This window comes from Eubalaena glacialis, chromosome 11 (assembly GCF_028564815.1).
Source record: "Eubalaena glacialis isolate mEubGla1 chromosome 11, mEubGla1.1.hap2.+ XY, whole genome shotgun sequence".
NCBI lineage: Eukaryota > Metazoa > Chordata > Mammalia > Artiodactyla > Balaenidae > Eubalaena > Eubalaena glacialis.
In genome coordinates, this window is record NC_083726.1 from 69,198,918 (window position 1) to 69,221,514 (window position 22,597).

The window sequence follows — 22,597 nt, forward strand, 5'->3', positions numbered from 1 at the left end:
GCTTTAATTCCCGGTTATGCAATGAAACACGAATCTCAGAGTTGCTATGAACGTATTTTGTAGATGTGGTTAACATCTGCAATCAGATGACTTTAACTAAAATAAATGATCTGAGTGGGACTCATCCAATCAGTTGACTGGACTTTAGAGAAAAACTAAGGCTTCTCTGAGAAAAAGAAATTCCATCTCTGGACTGCAGTGTCAACCCCCGCCCAAGAGTTTCCAGCCTGCCCTTCCTGCCACTGTGCCCCACAGATTAGAATCCACAGTTGTGGAAGCAGGTTCCTTGAGATAAATCTCTTTAATAAATATTTCTCTGCATGTGTATATTAATATAGATGTATACATGTGTACATATGTGTACACACATGTATAGATATATTTATACACATACATATATACACATGTGTACACATGTGTGTTTATGTGCATGATCCTACAGGTTCTGTTTTCTGGTAAAACCTCGATTGGTACAGATTTCAGTACTTAATGAAATGTACCCTTCACGGTTGCAATATATACCCCCTTCTTCAAAAATACAAACCTGATTTTTCAAAGACAATGATTTTTGACCTGGCTGCACATTTGAGTCACCTTTGTAAACTTTTATAAACATATTCAGGTTCTTTATATAAACATATGCAACAGCAAGATTAGTACATGAAGGTGGAGCTTGGGCCTTCATGTTTTAAGAGTTTCTCCAGTAATTCTAATGCACAGCCGGGTTGAGAACTACAGTCCAAACTAAATTCCTCTGGCATCTCTGCTGTAAGTGCCACTGGAAATCATCAAACACAGCACACTGTCTTACATTCTTTCAACCAACCAACCAACCAACCAACCAGCATCAGTTGCATGACTAACATCTGTCAGATAACAATACAATGTGCAGGGGACAGAGGCATCAGTAATACCCACTCTTGGTCCTGAGGGTAAACACTGAGATATGCTGCTTGGTATTATTCCTTGAAGCACACTGATTAATGACTATTACGTGATGGAATAAATAAAAATTTTACTGCAAAATTTAGTGAAGCTGATAGTGGTTTATTCAAAATAGCACATAAATAGCTCTTATTTCTAGTTCAATTGGAAATTCTATCAGCAAGGGTTAGTAAGTGCTCTACATATTTATTAACAGATTGTACCATTGATATTTTGTAATAATGCCGGGTATGATTAATTCTCAACCCATTGATAATTTGATAGGTACCTAAGTGCCTGTAACTACTTTCTCAGGAGCATAAGTCACAAATGCTGTGTGTTCTTCTGAGGAGAGCAGAACTAATTCCTGATGCAAACACAGTCTGATTTCATGTGCAAGGGAACAAGAAGGGTTTGGCTGGGCTGAACAATGTGGGGTTGTGGCCATTTCACGCCTAGCTAGCCCTGTGCCTGCAATGTGCTTTGCCAACTATAAGCCAATCCATAAATGTTAGGTAAAAATTCTCACTGTATTATTATTCTATGAACACGCTTTTCAGATAGCTAAAATGTTTTTCAATCTCTGTGTAGTCACTGAACAACACTCCTGTGAGGAAATCTACTGCTGATTTTTCTGCTTTTTATTCATGAGAACACTGAGGTCCTAAAAGGAACATCGACTTTTTTCCCAAGGGATTGAGAACAGAGTCGAATAGGGACAGAGGGCTCTGATCCCCTGGAATTCTATCCATGCTCAGCTTCCTGGGGGCACTTTTAGAAGAACTTTCCCTCACAAAAAAGAAATTTTTTTTTTTTTTTTAGAGTAAAAACGCTTTTCAAAGCCACAGAAGTGCCTCCTCTCGTTCGCCTCTCTTCTTCCTCTTTCACAAGACAGTTTACTTTTTAAAAACACTTAAGGCTAATGAAAGTGTATGAAAGGGTGGTGATACCATTAGCATCACTAAATGATCTGTCAAAATTTTCATTATGTGTTTTTATTCTAAGGGATTTGGACTTTGCAGTCAAATTTTGCTCCAGCTACAAGTATGGCCCTGACTAGATATATTCTAATTCATACTAACATCGTAAAGATCCGTATTATTGGTTTGCCCATTATAATTAATGAAAATGCTCTTTGGTAGTTATTACGATCTGTCAGATCACATTAATCTACATTTCGAAAAGTGACTTCGGAGAAGGAACCATAAATGCACTTTCTCTTTGAAGGAGCCATTAGGGTTTTCAGGGTAAAAGCATATTTATAATTTTTTGTTTTTGTTTTTGTTTTAACCAGAGACAGACTTAAGGAATACATTTGAAACTTACAGTAAAAATGCACTTTTTATTATTATTGTTGAAATAAGGAAAACTACAGTTAAGTATTGGGACTTCAGGAATAAAAGAATTTTAAATCATCTTTCCAAAACCCCTACGCCTTCCAAATTAATGAAGAGTTGGGAGGAACAGCTGCAGTTGAAATCTCACTGGGCTCCCCCTTTTCAATTTTCTAGGAATACTGTGAATTCATATTGTGTATACATTTCCACCAAGTTCTGTGTTTCTCTTTAAATTTTTATTTCAACTTTTTATTAACGCTGCTTTTAGGTCATGGCATGGTCAGGTCATTTACAAGCAGACTCTCAGCTTTAACTCAATTCTTTTGCTTCTGTGGGCTTTTTTGGCCATAACTGTGATATGCTTCTAGATGACTTATAATCAAATGAGTTCCACGGTAAATACTGATATCACATCTTTGTTCAGAATGCCCTCAGAATGCCCAGAGCTCCCTGCTTTCCTCATGCATGTTTTTGTCAAATTAACTTTGACATTCCCCAGATAACAGATAGCTCGCTGAATTTCAAATGGGATGCATTGTGAGGCAGGAATTCACAAAGCATTTTACAGTCAAGGGTTTCTGAAAATAGGGGAATAAAACCAGGTAGAATGAACACCGTTACGTGGAGGAAAGGGTTTTAATCAATTACATAATTTGGCTGCTGATGATAACAGGTTGAATGAGGGAAATATAAAATAAAATGAAAGCAACTCAAATTCATCTGTGAGCCACATATAACTGACTGAAGTAGTACGTTCCCGGAAACATCCTCTCTTTCCCTCCTTCCCCGCTTTCCATCAACTACTACGACTGAACTACATTCGGTCCTGCTGCACATGAAACATGCATGCCCTTCCTCTCCTCCCCCACTGGCTTGTTCAACCATTCATCATCTCCTGCCTAGACTGTTATCCAGTGTGTCTGTATGTGAACTACTCCAAGGAACTAAGGTAGTTTAATTATGAGAATATCTTTCCACTGAAATGAAATCTGTCTGCCTATATATACCTTGTATCCATGGGTCTTAATACCATATTTTGCACCTTCATCCACCTATTACCATTGTCGAATATTTAAAGTTGTTGTCATGTTCTTGCCTGTGTCAGGATCCACCACCATGCTCATCTTTCTCCTCTCAGTATGCTTCCCCTTAAAATGGAGCACCCAGACTGGCAGGTGGCTTTACCAATTTTGAACAGGAGAAGCCTAGTACTGTCTTGGTTCTGAACACATAGGTACGAATGCAACCCAGATTTGCATAAACTTTCGGATATTGTTATTACATGCTCGATTCATACTGAGTTTAATTAACCAAATATCTAATCTCTTCATGTGATCAGTCATTAGCTTCAGCTCTTATGGTCTTTCCTTAGGCGGATGATCTTTATGAATTAGGAGCAGGAGCTGACTTTAATTCATATTGATTTTTGTCTCCTCTAGAAATTCATTTCCATCCATTATTCCAGAGTCTTGGTAAGATCAGTTACCCAGATAAGCACACTCTCACTAGGCCCACATTTCTTCATTCTGTACTTAAATGTGATTTTTTTCCACACATCTTGCTAAACTCAAAACACAAAATGTCTGTGGCTTTCTCCTGTTCTACAAGCCTAATCATCATGCCCATTAAAAAAAAAAAAAAAAAGGTAACGTGCTCTCAGTTTGACATGACTTATTTTTACTGAATTTATGTTGGTTCCTGATGACCTTTTCTTTTTTTTTTTTAACATTCACAACCCATCTGCTTAAAAAAAAAAATCTCAGTTGTAATATCCTTGGAGATTAATGCTCCAGCTTCAATGTCTCCATTTATCAGAATTCAGTCTATGCCCAGCTTCCACTCTAACCCACCCCTTTTGAAAACTGTCACATTTGTCCCTCCCTCTACTCTTCTGGCACCTGTCCTGGTCCCCACATCACCTCAAGATTACCAACTGTGGTCTCATGAGCAAATTTATAAGCTCTTTTAATACCCTACTGGATACATAATTTTTCTAGTCAGGAAATTTAAATTCCTTTGGACTAATTGTACTCCTTTCCAAAACTGTCTCATGCAGCATGGACCTCTATAGCCCCTTACCAGGACTTGAACCATTTCAATCTAAAGATCACCTTCATTAGCAGAAAAGAAAAAAGTCGTAATATAGAACCTGATAAGCTCTTTTCTTCTCTGTTATCTTGTATCATTAAATTGTTTTCCTCAGGTTTGGGACCCATCACTGCTTCTTTAAGGCCTAACATAACTCAGAATCAATCCTTTTCTCTTTCACTTATGACGCTAAGCATTTGTTCACAAGCCTCAACTCACTCACTCACTCTGCACTTTAGTTCTATTCACACTTTTTTAGTAATAATGGAAAAAAAAAAATAAGATTGGGGCTTCCCTGGTGGCGCAGTGGTTGAGAATCTGCCTGCCAATGCAGAGGACACGGGTTCGAGCCCTGGTCTGGGAAGATCCCACATGCCGCGGAGCAACTAGGCCCGTGAGCCACAACTACTGAGCCTGCGCGTCTGGAACCTGTGCTCTGCAACAAGAGAGGCCGCGATGAAGAGTGGCCTCCGCTTGCCGCAACTAGAGAAACCCTCGCATAGAAACGAAGACCCAACACAGCTAAAAATAAAATATATAAAATAAGTAAATAAATTAAAGGGCTTTCCTTTAAAAAAAAAATAATAAGATTGGAGTGTTCCAAAGGATTAGTGCTAATGCACAGAATGATAATTTGTTAGCGCTCTGCATTCAACTGGCTTTAGCTAGTCTGGCCTGGCTGGGCCTAGAAGCCTACTCACCATTTATGACTGTTTCTCTGGGAAAATACATCCTGCATTGCAAAAAAGTGACTCGGAAAGAAATTTCTGAGATCTTTGCGTCTTGGACTGCCTATTTTTGCTCCTACCCTCCAATCCTAACAAATCCACAAATGTAGCTTCTGAATTAGCCACATAAAACAGATGAGTAGGTCCCCCTTCCCCATATTCAGGCAAAGCACCATCACCTTTTTCTCTTGAATGCACAAAAAGCTTTCAACGCTGAAATGCCCCATGAATTCTTACCACAAAAAATGGGCCAATTTAGCAATGCTTACTATCCAGTTTATCTTTGATATCATTTCCCTTTCTGAGCCTCCTTTTGCTAAATTAATGTTCTTTTGTTTGGTTCCCCCCCCACCTTTTAAAAAAATTTTTATTGGAGCACCGTTGATGTACAATGTTGTGTTGGTATCAGGTGTACAGCAAAGCGAATCAGTTATACATAATTTTTCAGTTTCTTTTCCCATATAGATTATTACAGAATAGTGAGCAGAGTTCCCTGTGCTATACAGTAGGTCCTTATTAGTTATCTATTTTATGTATAATAGTGTGTATATGTTAATCCCAATCTCCTAATTTGTCACTCTCCCCCGCCCCTTTCCCTTTGGTAACCATAAATTTGTTTTCCAAATCTGTGAGTCTGTGCCTGTTTTGTAAATAAGTTCATTTGTATCACTTTTATTAGATTCCACACGTAAGTGATATCATATGATATTTGTCTTTCTCTGACTGACTTACTTCACTTAGTATGATAATCTCGAGGTCCATCCATGTTGCTGCAAATAGCATTATTTCATTCTTTTTTATAGCTGAGTAATAGTCCACTGTATATATGTACCAGATCTTCTTTATTCATTCTTCTGTCAATGGACATTTAGGTTGCTTCCATGACCTGGCTATTGTAAATAGTGCTGCAATGAACACTGGAGTGCAGGTATCTTTTCAAATTATGGTTTTCTCCAGATACACGCCCAGGAGTGGGATTGCAGGATCATATGGTAGTTCTATGTTTAGTTTTTTAAGGAACCTCCATACTGTTCTCCATAATGGTTGTACCAATTTACATTCCCACCGACAGTGTAAGAGGGTTCCCTTTTCTCCACACCCTCTCCAGCATTTGTTGTTTGTAGATTTTCTGATGATGGCCATTCTGACCCGTGAGGTGATACCACGCTGTAGTTTTGATTTGCATTTCTCTAATAATTAGTGATGCTGAACATCTTTTCATGCGCTTTTTGGCCATCTTTATGTCTTCTCTGGAGAAATGTTTCCTTTTTTAGCTGTGTTTCTTTTCCGTTTTAGTTTAGTGAAGTTAGCGCCATAAAGTTACAAGGCAAAGCCACCTTATTTCTCTGTTTATAGAAGGCACAAGAGTGTAAGTCCAAGTATACAAATACTTGCACGGAAGAGTCCTGCTTTATCCCCAGTCTTCTGGATCCTGAAGATCGTTGGAGTTTGAGGCAGACTTTGGGACTTAAGTTGGGTTTCTTAGGATTCGCAAGGAAGACCTTGGACTGACCATAAAATAAACCTTATTCTCTCTCAACAGCCCCAGCACCAATTCAGTTGCCTCAGGGACGTTTAGACCAGAAGTAACCAAAGTGAAGTCTGGATTTGTGGGGGGGAAAAAACAAAGATGAAAATGGATCCTTGAGCCTACTTTGAAAGAAAACTTGACCAACCACTTTGAATCAAAACATGAAAACAAAAATCTGCAGACCCATAGGCAGTTGGATCTGATTTTTCTCTCAGACCATTCCCAGGTCAGGGAAAAGAAGTAAGATTGACGTCCTCCTGGTTCTATGTGCCACTTCCAGAGTTATTACTCTCCAGTGTTCTTGGAGGAAAAAAAAAACAGTTCCTTGTAGGTCCATGCAAGTAGAATATACCCCTAGAGTTTCCCAGAGCCTAGCATCTCCTATTTCCCAGCTGTTGCTCCTGGTTCATTGAAAATCTGGCCCTGGCTCACATTTCCCTCTCTGTTCCGAGTCCTCCATCAGACAAGAAGCACATCTGCATCCACAGACATGACCAGTGCACCTTGGTCCCTCAGTAAATTGACCCTTTATCTCCAACGGTCTCCCTTTCATGCATTTACTGCCATGGTCCCGTCCTGGACCTTGTTATCACTTGAAAATCTTCCATTTCAAAGTCACTTACTCAAGAATCCCTCTTTCTGAAGACACCATCATCTTCTCATTTTACAGTGACCTCAGAGGCCCCATGACTTTTTCTAATCAATCTGAAGATCCTCTTTTTCTTCCCTCCCCTCCTTTTTTAAGGTTACACTTCCCAGTTCATCCTTTCAGTAACACTCTTGCCAGAACTCTTTCCATCATGCCCGTCGAGCAAAGCCCCGACTCTGGCTGCAGCCCGCTATGCCCTTTCTCGGTGTCTGAGTAATGCTGGAGAAAGCCACAGCAGGGCAGCTTGGTATCATTGCAAATTCAGGCTCCTCAGCCCCACACGGGCCCTCACCACTGCCCAGAAAGCCTAGCACTTTTTCTAGGTTTCTCCAGGTCAGCTTGGTCCCCGCTGACCAGGTCCCTGGCCTGGTCGTGCTCAGTGTTCTCTTCACTCTCAGCAGCTGAGAACTGAAGCTGCCAGACGGCAACTCCCTCAGCTTCTCTCCATCAAGTCCATAAACCAAGAGCATCCGCCCTCCGCACCTGTGCCTGCCTGAGACGCTGCTCCTCCTACCTAACGAGGACTCCTCCACATCTACAAACCATTCCACGGCCTTTTTCAAGGCAGCTCTTTCCTCTGGAGCAGGGGTCCCCGACCCCCGGGCCATGGACCGGTGCCAGTCCGCGGCCCATTAGGAACCGGGCCGCATGGCAGGAGGTGAGCAGCGGGTGAGCCGGGGAAGCTTCATCCGCCGCTTCCCGTCGCTCACGTTACCACCTGAACCATCGCCCCCCACCCCGTCCGTGGAAAAATGGTCTTCCAAGAAACCGGTCCCTGGGGCCGAAAAGGTTGGGGACCGCTGCTCTAGAGTCACCTGTTCCTCTCACATGGATCCTTCCTACCAACATGTAAATGTGTGCAAGTCTCTCCACGTGACAGAAGGTAATCATCCCTGGCCCTCATATTCTCCTCCAGTTTCCCCTCATTCACTAGCCCTTCAAACTCCTTCCTTGATAGAGAGGTCAGTATTTTCTACTTCCTTTTCTCCTTCTCATTCCATAGTCCACTCTAATCTGGATTAAAGTAGCATCCTCAACACTCCTGAGGAGCAGCCCTCTCAGAGGACACCAGTGACCTCAATGCCTTTCCTTTGTTCATCTCACTCAGTGCTTGTCAAATGGGGACAATTTTGGTGATGTCTGGAGATATTTGGTGATCACAGCTGGGGAGAGGGTCCTTTGCATCTCATGGGTAGAGGCCAGGGATGCTGCTAAATATCCTACAATGCATAGGACAGCCTCCTACAACAAAGAGAAATCCAGGCCAAAATGTCAGTGGTGCCGAGGTTGAGAAATCCTGAGATGATGATCCCTATGCAACACCTGAAACTACTCATCACTTCATCTGCTTCTCAGCTTCTATCCTGTCACTCTCCAGATTTTCCTCCTATCTCTCTGGTGTTCTTCTTCTGCAGCCATCTATTGATTCTTGAGTCATTGCCCCTTATTCCTTGGAGATTTAAGCCTTGGTTCACTGTTACTTCTCCAACACACTATCATTGCCCCTTATTCCTTGGAGATTTAAGCCTTGGTTCACTGTTACTTCTCCAACACACTACTCCTGACATAATCCTTGGGGCTTTCCTTATCCACATATATAATCCTTCCCACACCCTGTCTGTGCAAATCCACCCTGCCTCAGCCCCGAATTCCACTGCTCACAGCCCAGACCTGGTCTGTACCACTTACTACTCCTCCCTCAGTTATAAACATCTGACGCTCCAACTACCACCTCCTATATATCCAGCTCATGCTTTTCAATACCCCAAACTCCAAAAATTACCAAACCCCACTAGGGTAGAAATCTATTGATCCTATTGCCCCACCTTCCTCATGTCTGTGGTCCTCTACTCTTGCAAACACCCTGCAACTCTCTTACCCTTGTCTTGCTTTGCTGAACTGACCTGGAGAAACCCCAAAACAGGTAAATCAAACTCTGCCTGCTCCACACCTACTCCCCCAAGCTGGACTTAAATGGGAAAAGCAACTAACCTCAAGTGGGCTCTTAGGGCTGCCAGGCAATCATGTTCTATTACCCAGTGCATTCACTCTCAGATGACTGTCTCATACCTGCTCTCTCTTCAGATCTCTTCATCTCTCTTCCTTCCTCAATCTTAGCTAACGGCTTGTTTCCCATTTCATTGATAAATGAGAAGCAATCAAGAAAAAACTTCAACAAGCTCCTACTAGCAGATCTATTGATCTAATTCCACCTGGGTCCTAATACACTGGCTTCCCTCCTACTTCTAAGAATGAACTGTCTCTACAGCTCTAGGTGGATGCCCACTTCTCCTCCCATAAGGAGGAGATTCCATCCCCTTCTTGCCCTCTCAAGGTCATCATTCACAGAAATTCTTCCCCCTCACTCCTGCATTTTCAAAGTTTCTCTCTCTACTGGATTATTTCCATCACTTTACAAACAACCATTCCTGCCATCTTAAAACTAGATAAATTTTAAAACTCTTTTCAACCTAACGCCCTTGCAGATAATACCCCCTTTCTCTGTATTCTTGTTCAGCAAGAATTTTTGAAAGTGTTATCTAAATGCCAGTATCCAATTCCTCTTCTCCCATTCCATTTTGAATCCTCTCTAATGAGGTTTTGGGTCCCAGCACTCAGCTGAGACCTCTCTTGTCAAGGTCTCTGCCATATTGCTAAATCCAACCTCCCATCCTCATCAGCATCATTTGGGCATTCCTTCCTACTTTATACTTTCTTCCTTTGGCTTCCAGTACTCTCCTTGTTTTCCGCCACCTCACTGGTCCCTCCTTCTCAGTCTCCTCTGCTGATGCTTCCTCCTCTCTCCCTGACCTGTAAACACATGAACCCCCCAGGGTTCAGGCCAGGATGTCTTCCTGATTCATCTCACTCCCTCCCTTGCTGCTCTCCTCCAGTCCCATAGCTTTAAATACTGTTCGTGTGCTGACAACTCCCAGATCTCTAGCTAGACCCTTCTCTTGAACTTGGACTGGATGTCTCAAGCTTGACATACCCAGAACAGAATTTTGATTTTCCTCTGAATAGTCTCCCTTCCAGCTGTTCCTTCCATAGTCTTCCAGGTCAAAAATCTTGGAGTCATCCTTGATTGCTCTTTTTCGCACACCTCATATCTGATCTGTCAAAAAATCCTGTTGGTTCTACCTTCAAAACATACCGAGAATTTGAGTATATCTCACTGCTGCCATAGTTAACACTCAGGACCAAGCCACCACCATCTCTCGCTTGGATTCCTGAAAAGCCCAATCGACCTTCCTGCTTCTGCTCTGTTCCACCATAGTGTTCTCACAATAGCCAAAATGATCCTGCTAAAACTAGGTGAGGTCAGGTAAAGTCACCCTTCTGCTCAAAACCCCCCAGTTTATCTTCCCAAGGGTTACCCCTGAGAACTAAAATATTGCCTGCCATATCAGTAAACAAAGGTTGTTGCTTCACATCGCAGCCGCCTGGACGGTGAGCGCTGAGGGAGCTCAGGATGATGGAGACAAACAGGCTACCCACTGCCAAGCTCATCTAGCAGTCAGCCGCTGCAGCCACCCCCATACGATGCACCTGAGGAGACTGGCCCCCAGGTAGCTAAGGTGCATATCAAAGGAGTGATTTCAGTGAGCCCAGACTCTTGCATCTTCCCATACACAGAAAAGCACTAAATTCCTTAACTTGAGACATCTGGTTTTCTTTTCTTAACAGTAATCCTTTGATGTTCTGACTACCTGGTCTTTTGTTGCAAAAACTTCTATATATCCTGGCTTCCCTCCTTGCTTCTTCGGAGCAGTCTCTCAGAGTTATTTGAGATGCTGTCTCCCGGGCTTGAAGTCCTAAGAAAGTCCACCAAATAAAACATAACTCTCAACTTTTAGGCTGTGCATTTTTTTCAGACAACACCCTCAAATAACTTCCCAACTCACTCAGAGTAAAACCAAAGTGTTTACAATCGCCTATAAAGTCCCCACTAGCTACTATTCTCACCACCCTTCATTCTACTCCAGTCACATTGGCCTCCTTTCCCCAAACCTTCCACAAACTCCCACCTCAAGACCTTTGTTCCTGTTGTTCCCTCTGCCTGGAATGCTCTTCATCTAGATTTCCAAAGAGTTTGCTCCAGCATCCCTGCTTCAGGTCTTTCCACTGATCAGCTTCTCAGTGAGATTTGCCCTGTACACCTTGTTGAAAACTGTAACCAACTCCCTCTGCAACACACACATATAATCCTTCCTTTATTTTTCTCTGAAGGATTTACCATCATCTGACGTGTGTTTTATTTATTTTGTGTTTTATGTCTCCCCTACCAAAATGTAAGCTCCACACGCGCAGGGATGTTTTCTGTTTGTCCGCTATGGTGCTTAAAATAGTAGACATCAAATAAATATTTGTTGACTGAATTAAGATTTTAACTCTTTCTTCACATCTATTTTCATCTAGTTAAAGACAATCAAATTTGAATTTCAGGAAATCAATTGTATTCTCTATTAAGTAGTATCTTCTCTCAAAAAGGGAGCCAGTTACACAAAATTCCAAATGGCACAAGAAGTCTTCCGACCTCCTTCTCTCTGCATAACCATAAGTGCTGAATGAAGGGAACATATTTGCTCCACTTTAATCCTCATCTTCCCGAGTCTCTTTTCCTTTTCTAAATCCTGAGGTTTCTCATCATCTTCCCTGGTTTACCCTGTTGTAATCCTAATATTCTTTTGCCAGCCCAAACTCTATCTTATTACTTACACCAAATTTGGTAGAAGGTAAACAAAGGGAAACATCATCAACTGGCATGAGACAAGAGGCTATAAGAATCCTCCTGCCTCTAAAAAGCCTGGGGAGTCATAAATAAACCTCAAGTTCTGGAAAGGCCGAAAGAGGGGGTATTATTATCGAGACTTAGATCATAAAATGTAATTCCTTAGCCTTCTCTTTCCTTCCACGTGTTCTCATGTTGACTGCAGCCTGGTTTCTATCCAGCTTGCTGCAAGCAGATTCACCATTGCTAGATCAGAGTTCCTCCCCATACCCCATCCTTCACCCCATGTATACTCAGGCAATCAGACCCATGTGAGTTCCTGGGTCAGTGCCAACAGAGGCACGGTTTCTAGAAAGAGCCTTGACCACTACCCAACATTTCCCCCTACTAACCCCTCAATCCCCAGGTTTTTTTCTACTCCCTGGGGCTTGGGATCAACCTGGGGTCTGCTGGGGCAGTCATGCCTGCTGGGCCCCTGCAGTGACACCTAGATCACCTTTGCTCTTTTTTTTTTTTTTTTTAAGATGTTGGCTATGTGTTTTTCTTTCTTTTTTTTTTTTTTAAATTTATTTATTTATTTATTTATTTTTGGCTGTGTTGGGTCTTCGTTTCTGTGCGAGGGCTTTCTCTAGTTGCAGCAAGCGGGGGCCACTCTTCATCGCGGTGCGCGGGCCTCCCACTATCGCGGCGGCCTCTCTCGTTGTGGAGCACAGGCTCCAGACGCGCAGGCTCAGTAGTTGTGGCTCACGGGCCTAGTTGCTCCGCGGCATGTGGGATCTTCCCAGACCAGGTCTCGAACCCGTGTCCCCTGCATTGGCAGGCAGACTCTCAACCACTGCGCCACCAGGGAAGCCCGATCACCTTTGCTCTTCACTACATCTGGGATTGGGAGCAGTAGTGGGAGCCTGGGATGCCCTACATCTGTGCTGCCGTTCTGCAGGACCACATTTATGTGCTCCATCACCATGTGGATGGCTCCCCATCCTTGATTCTAACCAGCTTGCCTAGTGCTGCAGTCTCTACTTCTAGTCTGAAGTCCTACAAGTTTACCTGAGTCTCTGGTACTCAGTTCGCAGCCTCACTTTGGTCAATCCCTTTCCTCAGAGTCTGATACCTGTCATCACACACCCCATTTACTTTCAGGGTCCGTGTCCCAAAATGATGGTCACCAATTACATGGTCCCAGAGCATCCGACCAAGCCACCGTTTCCTCGACAAGTTCCCTCTTGAACTAACTGCTTTGAAAATTCTAATATAATGAATTACAGTTCATTGGCACAAGGGGACAGAAAATGTCAGAGACGATATCAATGTCAGAGGAAAAAACCAGCTTGGCGCTGTACACCTTAAACTTACACTGTGCTACATGTCAATTATATCTCAATAAAACTGGGGGGAAAACGGCATGGGAAAATGTTCAGGATAAAACATTAAGTTAACAAAGCAGGTTATAAAACAGATTTTCATTGTGCTTAAACAAAAAACTGAACCACGACGGAGATGGTTTCCCACCACAGTGAGATAACCAAGGGACTCTCTGTAAGGTCAGCCCTTAGCCAGGTCCCTTTCACCTTGACCCTCACCCACACATGCACCTCACCTCGGAGTGGGTCTATGTCTAGTTTCAACATGTTCCCAGCTCCTCACAAGCTTCGGGGTGGCAACAACACATGCACCTATGTTCACATCTTCATTCACCTTTTAACATGTCAGCATGGTTTGGCTAAACTCACCCACTTCGGCCCACAGAGTGAAGCAGACAGTGGGGAGGGACAACATGTCATCACGGGACAAACTCTGCCCTGCAAGGTGGCCGCTGTCTGCAGGCACATGAGGGATTCACAACAGCATTTCTTGACCCGTGATTTATGTAGACTACACGGCAATACTTCGTCTGACTAGTCACACTACAGACACCTGAACTGGGAAGGAAACCTTTAATGTACTTATCATGCCACAACAAGCACTGCTCTCAGGCCTTGTTTCAAATGAAAGAAAAACAAATTCTGAAGGAAACAGACTAATCATGATAAGGATTTTGTCCTCCCTCTTGGCCAAACTATATAAATACATTCTGTTGTACAAAAACACTGGGCTCTTGATCCTTCTAAAATCTGAACTATTTGAGGATAAGGCCTGAGTAAACACGGTCTATGCCTTGCTTTATTTCAGTTCAACTCAGCTAACTGCGGCTGGACCTTCCAAAATGCCACCCGGAGAAGAACAGAAGACTGATTATCCAGTTCCTTTTATTCTTCTCTCTCTTTTCTGTTTCCAATTTTGCTTTGCCTTTGGGCTCTTTTTTTTTTTTTTGGCATATACATACTTAATTTATTTTTTATTTTGGGGGCTCTTTTTGCTCCCAGTTTTGTACGGTTGTCCCTGTTTCTAATTTAAGATTTTGGTTTGGATCAACTTGGCTGACTTTGTCCTGGCATGTGCCCAATCCTCCTCCTCCCCAACTGCAGCCACCCATTCTGACCGATGCTGTAACTTTCTGCCTACAAAAGAGGTTTCCCTTAAATATCAGGCCTGAGTCCCCTGAGTACCCTATTCTCAAGGCAGCTTCTATACCTCCTGTTTGTTTACCATGGAGACAGTTCGGAAAATACATGTTTACTATGAAACTGGGAGTACATGGGCTACAGTGATGCTGACGAGAAAACACAAGCAGCTATGTATGTGCTACACAAAGATGTGGCAGGCAATGATCATCAGATGTGTGAAAATTTATAGAGCACAAGAAAATCACAGATTCCTCCCTGAATATGATATGAACACACAATTAGAGAAAGATAATAGCCAGGATATAGAGATCTGATATCAACCACACAAATAAGGAAACCGTGATTAACAATTTCAGCATCGGGGCTTCCCTGGTGGCGCAGTGGTTAAGAATCCACCTGCGAGTGCAGGGGACACGGGTTTGAGCCCTGGTCCGGGAAGATCCCACATGCCGCGGAGCAACTAAGCCCGTGCGCCACAACTACTGAGCCTGCGCTCTAGAGCCTGTGTGCCACAACTACTGAGCCCGTGTGCCACAACTACTGAAGCCCATGCAGCTAGAGGCCCTGCTCCGCAACAAGAGAAGCCACCACAGTGAGAAGCCCGCTCACCGCGACTGGAGAAAGCCCGCGCACAGCAACAAAGACCAAAAGCAGCCAAAATAAATAAATAAATAAAGCTATTTAAAAAAAAAAAAAGGCAGTTAGAAAATAACAAAACAGAAAAAGGTCAGCTCCATGAGTCTGTACCAACATCATACTCAAACGTGAAATATCTGTGTCAATTCTACTTTGGGGCTGTAACGGCAGAAGTCAGAAAAAACACAAAACTGCTCTGTTACTTTAAGATGCAGGAATATTGGTGAGCATTCACAATTTTGCTTCACTGAAAATCTCATTGAATATAATAGGGAAGTCATTGAATACTATGTCTTTCCATTATATCCAAGTGATTTTCACAGTAGGCAATCTGCTAGTACACCACAGGAGTCCCACACTTTGAAATAAAATGGCATTGTGGATACAGTCTCATGTGCAATCCCTTTTCAGTCCAGAGACCTGCCTAGTTTCCTTACTCTTGGCTGAATTGAGGGGACAATCCATAAAGAGTGTGTGAGAAGAGGGAAAGCACATAATGAGGTGTTTTTTGTGTGTTTTTTTTGCCGCTATCAATAATATAATTGTGCTCTGCTGATTACTGGAGTGGCGACTATACATCATACTTTGAAAATAAAAAAAAGATTTTTCCATTGCTAAGTTGGTAGACAAGCCATTTGCAGCAGGGGGCAAAAATCAGTAAATCTAGGTGGATCCTGGCATGCTTTCCTTACACATCTGGTGCAATAACATGGTATAGGAATTAGAGACACACTTCTTCCCATCACCCTCTTCAAATAAGCCTAACATAAAATCTATTTAGTAAGGACATTCTCCACCAGGCATCCTATGTGCTTAATTTTCTTTAAACAAGGCATTAATAAAATCACAGTAGCATCTAATAAGATTTTTAATTCCTTGAGTGTAGGAACCACGGCTAATCTTTAATGAGTCTAATTTAGTGAAAGCACTTAGTTCCCTTAGCAGAAACAACCAACAGAATATTCCTAGCCCTACAAGATGTATCCATATAGGTTGCGTTACTGAGGCTCCAGAATGAAACAGGAATTGGACTGGTCAGTGTACCTGGATGTGCTCAGTAAAGACTGGTTTCCAGAGTTATTGACAGCAGAAACTGGTAGCAAGGGTATCAATGAATAAAGGGGGAGTTTCAGACACACAGTGCTATTTTACTGCAGAACAAGTTCCCATTTGCTATTACAAGCAGTGTGAAGAGCAAGCTTACGGTGCATGACGCCAAGACACTGTAGTTCAGGAACCTGCTCCCCAGAGGACGAGAGCTTTGCACACACAGTCCCAACAGCGAGGCCTGTGCCAGATCTAGAGCCCCTGAAGGCAAGAACTCATTTAAAAACAAAACAAAACAAAAAACTCTTTCTCCACTTTGTGAGAAACCTCTAGCTAACTGATACAAACTTAAGATAGAGTGGTAGTACTCACAAACTCCGGGGTTCGGAAATCCTGCTGACTTTCCAGTGATCCAAAACCGGAGACAATCGTCTGTTCAAGGTTTTCTAAGACTGAAAAGAAACAAAAAAACGAATAAATAAATGAGCATGAACTTCCGTTGGCTCACTTACTTTTTTTTGCTTTTAAGTCAGCAGCATTGGCTTAAACTATTTTTAGCGTCTGTGGCACACTTACAGGTTGACATTATTTAAGGCTTTCGGCTATCAGGACACTCAAAATCTTCAGCAGCTATTTCATCTACTGGACAATGCCACACTTGTAGGATATTAGGTCCTAAAATGCTCTAAGGCTAGATCTACCATGGAAAATCACTTAGCTTCTACATGGAAGGACATGGCAACTAAATGTTATAAAATTCCAGCTCAGGAACACTTTAGCCTATTGATGTTCTTTTTTCTTCCACATGTCAGGGAACTGATGTGGAGTCATTTTAGGGTAGTAATTTTCTGTTTTAAAATCTGTTGACTAGCACTATCTAACAGAAATATACTGGGAGCCAAACAAAATATTCTAGTCGCTACATTAAGAAAGAGAAATAGGTAAAATTATTTTTAGTAGTAAGATTTATTTAACCTGATATACCCAGATTATCATTTCAACATGTGTGTATTCAATATAAAAAATTATTAGTGAACTATTTTACATTTGGGGGGTATTAATCCTTATACTCACAACACATCTCAATTTGGACTAGCCACATTTCAAAAGCTCAATAACATCATGGGACTAGTGGTTACTGCAGTGTTAGAGGGATAAAGGAGCCAAATCCAGAAGGTGGGACGTTCTGCAAGACACTAGTCTCCTCTTGTAAACACGTTCCTGACGTGAATAAAAGGGACTGTTCCAGATTAAAAGACACTAAGAGAACAAAACAACCATTTGCAGTGTGTGGTTCTGGGCTGGATCCTGGTTTAAACAATCCAGATGTAAAAGACTTAAAAACAAATTGCGAAAATTTGAATACTGATTTAAGTGTTGGGTTATATTAATATCGATAAGTATAACCATGTAATTTTGGCCATGTAGAAAAATGTTCTTAGTTAAGTAAACTTACATAAATAGTCAAATATTATTAAGCATTTAAATAAATTTAAAAAAATATTCTCATTTATCAACAGGTCCAGCCTCTTCAACAAATCAATGACATGAAAAAGGTAGACTGTTAGAGATTAAAAGAGCCCTACGGAACAGAACTCCAATGTGTGTTTTTTCCCACGCCACTGAACAATTAATTCAATTCTGACACAATCTACCTGAAGGTAGCATCAGATTCCACAGTTTATGGGCTCAAGACTGTTCCCATTTCAGATGCCAATCGGAAGTCCATGTTGTCACCTGTGCTTCTGACTAACTGGCTATAAATCGGAGGTTCCCACCACCCTCTCCTCAGGCTCAATTATTTGTTAGAGTGGCTCACAGAACTCAGAGAAACATTTATTACATTTACCAGTTTAGTATAAAGGATGTTATAAAGCAGGGGTCCCCAACCCCTGGACCACGGACTGGTACCGGTGCCTGGCCTGCTAGAAACCGGGCTGCACAGAAGGAGGTGAGTGGCTGGCAGGTGAGCGAGCCAAGCTTCATCTATATTTACAGCCTCTCCCCATCGCTCACATTACCGCCAGAGCTCCGCCTCCTGTCAGATCAGCAGCGGCATTAGATTCTCATAGGAGTGCAAACCCTACCGTGAACTGCGCATGCGAGGGATCTAGGTTGCATGCTCCTTATGAGAATCTAATGCCTGATGATCTGAGGTGGAGCTGAGGCGGTGATGCTAGCACTGGGGACCAGCTGCAAATACAGATTATCATTAGCAGAGAGGTCTGACTGCACAGAGACCATAATAAATCAATTGCTTTCAGACTCATACCAAAACCCTATCAGTGAGTGGCAAGTGACGATTAAGCTGCATCTTACGGAGTAGACTGGATATAAGCAACACACTTTGGGTGTCGCTGTCTCCCATCACCCCCAGATGGGACCATCTAGTTGCAGGAAAACAAGCTCAGGGCTCCCACTGATTCTGCATTATGGCGAGTTGTATAATTATTTCATTATATATTACAATGTAATAATAATAGAAATAAAGCGCACAATAAATGTAATGTGCTTGAATCATCCCGAAACCATCCCCCGCCCCTCCCCCGTCTGGGGAAAAACTGTCTTCCACAAAACCGGTCCCCAGTGCCAAAAAGGTTGGGGTCCTCTTGTTATAAAGGATACAGATGCACAGCCAGATGAGGAGGTACAGGGGCAAGGTGTGTGGGGAGAGGTGCAGAGATTCCATGCCCTCTCCAGGCGCCCTGCTCTCCCCACATCTCCACGTGTTCACCAACCTGAAGCTCTCCAAACCCTGTCCTTTTGGGTTTTTATGGAGGCTTCATTACAGAGGCATGACTGATTGACGATCAGTAGCCATTGCTAATTGATTCAATTTGCCCCTCTCCCCTACCCCGGGAGTCAGGGGGGTGGGACTGAAAATTTCTGCCCTCCAATCACTTGGTGGGTTCCCTGGGCAGCCAGCCCCCCTCCTTCCTTTGGTTACCTAGGGGCTGTCCAAGCACCTCATTATCATAACAAAGGGCATCTTTATCCCTCTCATCACTTTGGAAATCCCAAGAGTTTTAAAAAAGGAGCTCTGTGGGAATTCCCTGGCGGTCCAGGGGTTAAGGCTCCACACTCTCACTACTCCAATCCCTGTTTGGAGAACTAAAATCCCACAAGATGCGAGGTTCGGCCAAAAAATAATAATAATAATAATAATAAATAAATAAATAAAAAAGGAGCTCTGTGACATGAACCAAGGAAGAACAAATATATATTTCTTATTACAAATCACAATATCACAACAACCATTAGCTATATGTGGTACTCAGCTGGACCCTAACTTGAACAAACCAGCTATAAAGGTTTGCTTTTATCAAAACTAGGGATAGAAGGTTTGTTTGTATTTATCAAAACTAGGTAGATTGCATATGGAATAAGCATTAAGTTACGGTAAATTAATTTTATGAAGTGTGATGTTAGCTTTGTAGTGACTTTTTAATTGCATATTAATTTTTTTTTTAATCCATTAGAGGGTTTCGCGAAAGAAGAGACTGGGTTCCTATCAATCCAGAAAAATTCCCTTTAGTGGCCCAAAAGAAAGCTGGGTATGTATAGGTGAGAGTTATGAGATCTCTAAGTGATTGTTTAACAAAACCAAACTATCAGCCAACGACTCAGCTATTTAGGTTTGGCACATCACTAAGAAACATCCCAATATCTGGACTAGATTTTAGGTTCACTCAGAATCTTGCCCACTAAACTCATATCACTGTAAGCCTATGAATTGCAAGAAAATGCCAGTAGAAAAGAACACAGACAAGTGATTCTAATGCTTCTGAAAAACTGAGTTCATCACAGGACCCCTAAATGTGAACCAAAGCAGAAACAGGAAAGAGATGAGGTGAGCCATGGTTTGCAGAGCTGCGACCAGAGCCGAAATTAAGGTGCTTGCCCCCCAGAACTCCAGGGGCCAGGGGGCGACAGCAAGTACTATACAGCAAGTAACTTGCTGTTACGTTCAGCAAGTACTGCATAGTCTGTTACACTCAGGGAATTGTAATAAACTGGTTATTCCAACATCAGAACAACAGTTGTCCAAGATAATTACATTCTTGCAGGCCACCTTTAAAACTTGCTAAAATGTGTTTATACTAGTGGCTGTGAGGGTGGGTTTTCAATTGGTGTTTTGCAGCTTGGTTTACAAGTAAGAAGAAAAGACCTTTTTATAGCAGTAAGATAGATATTGAAGGAATTGTATCTGTGGTGCTTATGATTCACTTTTTTTTTCCTGGCAGAACTAGCAAGTCAGTGAAACATAATACTGCAGGTATTTTTTTAAACGAGTACTGTAAATCTGATGGAGTGACTTGACTTTTGCATCTTATCTGGATTCCTTTATAAAGAGATGCCCAGTTTACCTATTACGTATCTGGGGTCAACAGATGGGACAGAGCTGCTACTGTTGATTTTTTTTTTTTTTTTTTAATGAAAGGATAAGCTTAAGAAAGTACAAATTTTGCCTAAACACAGAGGAGAAAGAAGATGTACTGCCCAGATGTTCTATCAAATTAAAGGCATCTATGCAGCTTGACAGGATTTGTGAGAGAAAATATAGAACTATTTATAATTTTAGTTATTCTGTTGGTAATGGAAACTAATAGATTCACTGGTTAATGTCAACACAAAGTAGAAACTGTAAATTTGAGTGAATAAAACAGAAATGGCTTAATTGAAACATCATCCAGGTAGAACAAAGCTGCAGCTGTTGCTCTCATTACCTAATACAGTACTGAGAAGCAAATGATTTATGATGCTAATATGATAATTACACTTCCCTGCTGAGGGGCTCCAGTTACTGTTTGATATTCTCATTTCTGGTAATCTAACACAGTTGAAAAAGTTCACTTCTCAGCAAAAATAAAATAGTCAAAGTCTAGGTGACACTTTGAGGGCTTTTTATTAAAATAGCTGCAGTATCAGGAAAAAGATTCTAAAAAGGCAAAAATGTTCATTTAATTTTCTTCTTTATATAAGTCATTTTAAAATGTAATATTTTGAAATGCATTTTTAGTATTGCCATAATACCTCACTTTATACTACAGAAGTACCATCTTGAATGACACCATGATTAGCTCATTTAATTTTGGCACTTGGAATATAAAAAGCATGTGGGTACCTCTATGTTATCTGTTTATCACAAAGCTGCTGAGAGAACTGAAAAGTGTTTATTCGATGAAAAATCTTTGGTCCTGACATGTTGATATAATTTTGTATGGATGCAATGTGAAAGTTCAATTGGAAGTCAGGTTCAACAAACATTCATTGCCTGGTTTATACATATTTTGCACAGTCATTGTGTTCTTAGGCCCTGGGAATACCAAGAAGAACCAGACAAAGTTCCCTCTTCTTGAGGAAAGGAATTTGAGACATAATAAATCCTATTTTGAGGATAATTAGTAAGTGCTAGGCTAGACAGACTAATGGAGTATTGTAGGAATACCAAAGAAAACACTGTATACACATATATCAACTGGTTTACTATAGGCAAAACTCAAATAATTGAGGCTTTGGTCAAAAGAAACTCACTATTTACTTTTCCTAAATTTAATAGTAATTAATCACATAACAATTAGCTTAAAATGAAAGAAATAGAAAAAAATATTTTTAAAACTTTATCAATGCAGTTACTATAGTAAGATTAAAGGAATAAAGTCATTGGTGGTACTAGTTCTGACATACATGAAGGCCCCAATAGAAATGTCTAGAAGTCCAGTCACATTAATGGGTTAATAAGAGAACAGTAGAAACCTCACCAGAAAGTTGCAGTTCACATGATTACTTGTCTATCAATTAGAAATGGAAATCATCCCAACTGCAAAATGGAGAGAGAACTTCTACAGCAAAGATGATTGAGATTTACCTAAAATGGGCAATAAAAAGAGCCATTATCTACATTTTATAACTTAGATAATCTATTATCCATCAGAAAACACAAAATGACCTCTCGGGAACGTCATGGGTAACACCCAAAGACTGCCTGATAAGCAGTGCCCAGCAATAAAAGTAATCAGAATTAGCCATCTACACTATATCTAACTTACAGCATCAGTATGGCAGGTCATTGGGTCCAAATGACATCTTCTTAATGGTGACTGGTTGTGAATGAAATGGTCAGAGGCATAGCAAGTATATGAGAGACAGCAGGTAAAAACAGACCATGGCCTGGTGCAAAGGGCACTGCGCATGGATTAAGGGGATTGATTGGGTTGATCTGCAACTTAGTTGCATGATCCTGAGCAATGACCTATTCTCAGTTTATTTATCTGAAACTAGTTATAAAATTACTTTCCCTGGTTATCTTACAGGTTGTGCAAAGAATACAAATGACAATTCAAAATCATGTTGAAAAAAAATAAAACACTATCTAAATATAAATTAAGTTCACGTACATAGAACATAATCATATCAT

At 41.5% G+C, this 22,597-nt stretch overlaps 1 protein-coding gene across 3 annotated transcripts in view; it reads right to left on the reverse strand.

Moving 5' to 3' along the window:
• ANO6 (anoctamin 6) overlaps positions 1-22,597 on the reverse strand; it is a 224,993-nt gene that overhangs the window by 123,492 nt on the left and 78,904 nt on the right. For all 3 annotated transcript variants that reach the window (XM_061206584.1, XM_061206583.1, XM_061206585.1), the window contains one exon: positions 16,552-16,631. In XM_061206584.1, the coding sequence (XP_061062567.1) occupies positions 16,552-16,631 (80 nt within the window). The remainder of the gene's footprint in view (positions 1-16,551; positions 16,632-22,597) is intronic.